The following is a 5,587-nucleotide window of genomic DNA, read 5'->3' as shown; positions in this document are numbered from 1 at the left end:
TTTCTTGCACAGACCGATCGTTTCGTGTCTTTACACATCAATGTATCGTCACGAGCCGCAGGGTTTCATTTGGTTTTGTTTGTGTATGATTTTTTTTTTACTCTCAAAGCTGTGATTCCCATTCACCTCCATTATAAGACTGACAGACTGCAACGGTTTGAGTTAAAAATCTTCGTTTGTGCTCACCTGAAGAAACAGAGTCACCTACATCTTGGATGCCCTGGGGGTAAGCAGATAAACATCACATTTTCATTTTTGGGTGAACTATCCCTTTAAGACTGGTTTTGTGGTCCAGGGTCACATATTTCATTTTAGTCTTTAGTCTTTCATTTTATTCACACTTCTGTTCAAATGTTTTGGGTCATTAAGATGTTTTTTTTTTTTTTTGGTAAAGAAATTAATACTTTTATTCAGCAAGGATGCATTAAATTGATCAGGACTGGTTTTGTGGTCCAGGGTCACATATTTAATTTTAGTCTTTAGTCTTTCATTTTATACTTCTGTTCAAACGTTTTGGGTCATTAAGATGTTTTTTTTGGTAAAGAAATTAATACTTTAATTCAGCAAGGATGCATTAAATTGATCAGAAGTGACAGTAAAGACATTATAATGTTACAAAGGATTTCTATTTCAAATAAATGCTGCTCTTTTGAACTTTCTATTCATCAAAGAATCCTGGAAAAAAAATGTATCATGGATTCCACAAATAAACATAATAGTAAATGTTTCATAAGCAGCAAATCAGCATATTAGAATGATTTCTGAAGGATCATGTGACGCTGAAGACTGAAGTAATGATGCTGAAAATTCAGCTTTGCATCACAGGAATAAATTACATTTTAAAATAGATTCAAAGAGTGAACAGTTATTTTAAATCGTAATAATATTTCACAATATTCGTGATTTTACTGTGTTTTTAATCAAATAAATGCAGCCTTGGTGAGCATAAGAGACTTTTTTGAAAAACATTCAAAATGCTTGAGGGGATTTTATGTCTGTTTATTTGAACCATTGAAACCTCTGTGTTTGTTTTAAGCAATTTACATTTTATTTCATCCAGGTTACGTGATGACATGAGCGTGTGTGTTGCTGATTTTGGCCTGTCAAAGAAAATCTACAGTGGTGACTATTACAGACAGGGCCGGATAGCCAAGATGCCTGTCAAATGGATCGCTGTGGAAAGCCTCGCTGACAGAGTCTTCACGGTGAAAAGTGATGTGGTAAAAACTGTCATCACAGTCATCTTCATTGTTCTGTTTTATCAAATTTCGTCTCTACAACTGCTCGGTTAACTTTGTAGTTCATTCTATTTTACACAAATTACCATTCAAAATACCATTTATTTATTTTTAAGTTTCTTCTGCTCACCGAGGCTGCATTTATTTGATCATAAATACAGTAAAAACAGTAATATTCTAAAATATTATTTCAATTTCAAATAACTGTTTTCTATTTGAATATAGTGTAAAATGTAATTTATTCCTGTGATGTAAAGCTGAATTTTCAGCATCATTACTCCAGTCTTCAGTGTCACATGATCCTTCAGAAATCATTCTAATATACTTATTTGCTGCTTAAGAAACATTTCTTATTATTATCAATGTTGAAAATGGGTGTACCACTTTGTGATACTTTTTTTTCAGGATTTTTTGATGAATAGAAAGTTCAAAAGAACAGCATTTATTTGAAATAGAAATCTTTTGTAACATTATAAAATTCTTACTGCCACTTTTGACCATTTGAATGAATCTTCTCTGAATAAAAGTGTTAAAATGATACTGACCTCATACTTTGGAACTGTAATGCAACTTTGATACAGAAAATGCCTGTTCATGTGGCACAGACTTCCTAGTTATCAGCTGTAGTCAGGGTTTTTGGCAGCTTGTTTTGCAGAAGGTCTACAACAGTTGTTGATGTTTATTATCTCTTAATGTCATTTTTAGTGGGCGTTTGGAGTGACCATGTGGGAAATAACCACTCGAGGAATGACCCCATACCCTGGCGTACAAAACCATGAGATTTACGATTATCTCCTCGAGGGAAACCGGCTGAAACAACCAAATGACTGTCTGGATGAACTGTGAGTTCATTTTAAAACTGTGTGTTGAAAGTGTGCATAGATATCCTGTACAAAAATGTTAATATGAAATCAAAAGAGACCGTATTTACTATAGTGAACACTTTACCAGTACATTATTCTAAAGACAAGAAAAGGTTGTCTATTATGAAAATAGATTTATTTGCTCCACCAGAAACGACTTTCTTTTTTAGCTCAAGATACATTTTCTGAAAATAAGTTTTATTATGTTATGCAATTTTGCATCTCCGGTAAATTGAACTTTAAAAAAAAAAAAAATTTAACCCCAGTAAAGCCTGATATGAGAAAGAAATATATATTTTTAAATGGAGCATTTTATTGAACATTTAGACAAAAAAAAGTTTGCATATGGTTTTTTTTATGTTTTGTGTCATATTTGATACATCAGGCATTTATGGCTCATATAGTATGATAGATTGAGAATATGGAGCTCATACTTGAGGAGGAAAAACTGCCCAAACTGAGCAAAAATATGCAGTTTGGTGCAGATGATGATATAGCGCTAAAAAGTAAGATGAAATTCTGATGCTTGTAATATAAATCAGTGAGATCTTTATAACAGTATAACAGATTTGCATACAGTGGGTATAGAACAGAATCTCCCCCCTTTAAAATAATCACATTTTGTTGCTTTGCAATGTCCTTGCATGGCCTAGCCAGAGCCCAGACTTAAACAGTACTGAATCTGAATCTCATAGCATGTCCTGTGCTCTTGTGCTTCAGTTATGGCATCATGTTCAGCTGCTGGAGCGCTGATCCCGTTGACCGACCCGACTTCCCACAGGTTAGGAAGAGGCTGGAGAATCTGGCAGGGAAGCTTCCCGCGGTTTCCAGCAGCAAGGACATCATCTACATCAACACCAGCTTCCTCGAGGAGGAAGAGGAGTTATCCGGCGAGGCGGCGGAGGGCCCTGTGCTCACATCCTCACCCTCCTGTAGTCGGCAAACCACAGACACTTCAGTAGTGACGGCGGATGTTCACAAGAGCACAGATGCAGAGGACGACCGGTACGTTGCCGTCATTTCCTCTGGGGACCATGAGGAGAGAAGCACTGTCGACATTGTAGATACGCCACTACAGAATCACAGACTCTTGGAACAGGACAGCGAAGAAACGGTCAGGCACGTGGCGGCGACGCAGCAAACATCTAGTGACACCGCACATTTGCTCTGATGGGAAGTTGAAATGCAGCAGAAATGTGACTTTTTGTGGTATCCAACTGAAGTATATTTTGTCAAAAAGCTGAATAAATAATGATTTTATTCAGACAGGTTTCTTGAACACCCATCTGCCATTGTTGGACGAACAGTGCCAAACTCGCACCATTGGTTGAGTTAAAGGAATAGTTCGTCCAAAAATGACAATTTGTTGAAAATGTACCCACCCTCAGGCCATATAAGATCTAGATGAGTTTGTTTCTTCATCAGATTTGGAGAAATGTAGCATTCCATCACTTGCTCAGCAATGGATGCTCTGCAGTGAATGGGTGCCGTCAGAATGAGAGTCCAAACAGCTGATAACAACATCACAATAATCCACACCACTCCAGTCCATCAGTTAATGTCTTATGTAGCCAAAAGCTGTGTTTGTAAGAAACAAATCCATCAAGGCATATTTATTTATTATATCATATAACAGTGCTTGATCTGTGCACATTTCTCTCCTGATTCAGACAACAATTTTACTGGAGAAAGCAATATTATGGATTATGAACTCATATTTTAGCCAGAAGCAATGGTTTAAAGTTAAAAGCATCTTTATGGATCTGTTAATTACAGACATGCCGTTTATGAATTACTTGCATTACGTGTGGATTATTGTGATGTTTTTATCAGCTGTTTGGACTCTCATTCTGACGGCACCCATTCACTGCAGAGGATCCATTATTATGTAATAATATTTCACAATATCACTGTTTTTACTGTATTTTTGGTCAAATCTAGAGACCTCTTTCGAAATCATTTAAAACCAGTAAAGCCTGATATGAGAAAGAAATATATATTTTTAAATGGAGCATTTTATTGAACATTTAGACAAAAAAAAGTTTGCATATGGTTTTTTTTATGTTTTGTGTCATATTTGATACATCAGGCATTTATGGCTCATATAGTATGAAGTAAAGCCTGATATGAGAAAGAAATATATATTTTTAAATGGAGCATTTTATTGAACATTTAGACAAAAAAAAGTTTGCATATGGTTTTTTTAATGTTTTGTGTCATATTTGATACATCAGGCATTTATGGCTCATATAGTATGATAGATTGAGAATATGGAGCTCATACTTGAGGAGGAAAAACTGCCCAAACTGAGCAAAAATATGCAGTTTGGTGCAGATGATGATATAGCGCTAAAAAGTAAGATGAAATTCTGATGCTTGTAATATAAATCAGTGAGATCTTTATAACAGTATAACAGATTTGCATACAGTGGGTATAGAACAGAATCACCCCCCTTTAAAATAATCACATTTTGTTGCTTTGCAATGTCCTTGCATGGCCTAGCCAGAGCCCAGACTTAAACAGTACTGAATCTGAATCTCATAGCATGTCCTGTGCTCTTGTGCTTCAGTTATGGCATCATGTTCAGCTGCTGGAGCGCTGATCCAGTGGACCGACCCGACTTCACACAGGTTAGGAAGAGGCTGGAGAATCTGGCAGGGAAGCTTCCCGCGGTTTCCAGCAGCAAGGACATCATCTACATCAACACCAGCTTCCTCGAGGAGGAAGAGGAGTTATCCGGCGAGGCGGCGGAGGGCCCTGTGCTCACATCCTCACCCTCCTGTAGTCGGCAAACCACAGACACTTCAGTAGTGACGGCGGATGTTCACAAGAGCACAGATGCAGAGGACGACCGGTACGTTGCCGTCATTTCCTCTGGGGACCATGAGGAGAGAAGCACTGTCGACATTGTAGATACGCCACTACAGAATCACAGACTCTTGGAACAGGACAGCGAAGAAACGGTCAGGCACGTGGCGGCGACGCAGCAAACATCTAGTGACACCGCACATTTGCTCTGATGGGAAGTTGAAATGCAGCAGAAATGTGACTTTTTGTGGTATCCAACTGAAGTATATTTTGTCAAAAAGCTGAATAAATAATGATTTTATTCACAGGTTTCTTGAACACCCATCTGCCATTGTTGGACGAACAGTGCCAAACTCGCACCATTGGTTGAGTTAAAGGAATAGTTCGTCCAAAAATGACAATTTGTTGAAAATGTACCCACCCTCAGGCCATATAAGATCTAGATGAGTTTGTTTCTTCATCAGATTTGGAGAAATGTAGCATTCCATCACTTGCTCAGCAATGGATGCTCTGCAGTGAATGGGTGCCGTCAGAATGAGAGTCCAAACAGCTGATAACAACATCACAATAATCCACACCACTCCAGTCCATCAGTTAATGTCTTATGTAGCCAAAAGCTGTGTTTGTAAGAAACAAATCCATCAAGGCATATTTATTTATTATATCATATAACAGTGC

General features: G+C 37.5%; 1 protein-coding gene across 1 annotated transcript in view; it reads left to right on the top strand.

Annotated features, from left to right (window-relative positions):
• Positions 1-5,342, top strand: part of LOC107585446 (tyrosine-protein kinase Mer-like) — a 35,997-nt gene extending 30,655 nt beyond the window's left edge. The window contains exons 15-17 of the mRNA XM_016272463.1: positions 1,061-1,220; positions 1,944-2,080; positions 4,671-5,342. Of these exons, the coding sequence (XP_016127949.1) occupies positions 1,061-1,220; positions 1,944-2,080; positions 4,671-5,121 (748 nt within the window). The 3' untranslated portion in view covers positions 5,122-5,342. The remainder of the gene's footprint in view (positions 1-1,060; positions 1,221-1,943; positions 2,081-4,670) is intronic.
• Positions 5,343-5,587: the final 245 nt, after the last annotated feature.

This window comes from Sinocyclocheilus grahami, unplaced genomic scaffold (genome assembly GCF_001515645.1).
Source record: "Sinocyclocheilus grahami isolate Dianchi unplaced genomic scaffold, SAMN03320097.WGS_v1.1 scaffold70.1, whole genome shotgun sequence".
Taxonomy (NCBI): Eukaryota; Metazoa; Chordata; class Actinopteri; order Cypriniformes; family Cyprinidae; genus Sinocyclocheilus; species Sinocyclocheilus grahami.
The sequence above is the reverse complement of the archived record's forward strand: the minus strand, read 5'-3'. Positions and strand labels throughout refer to the sequence as shown.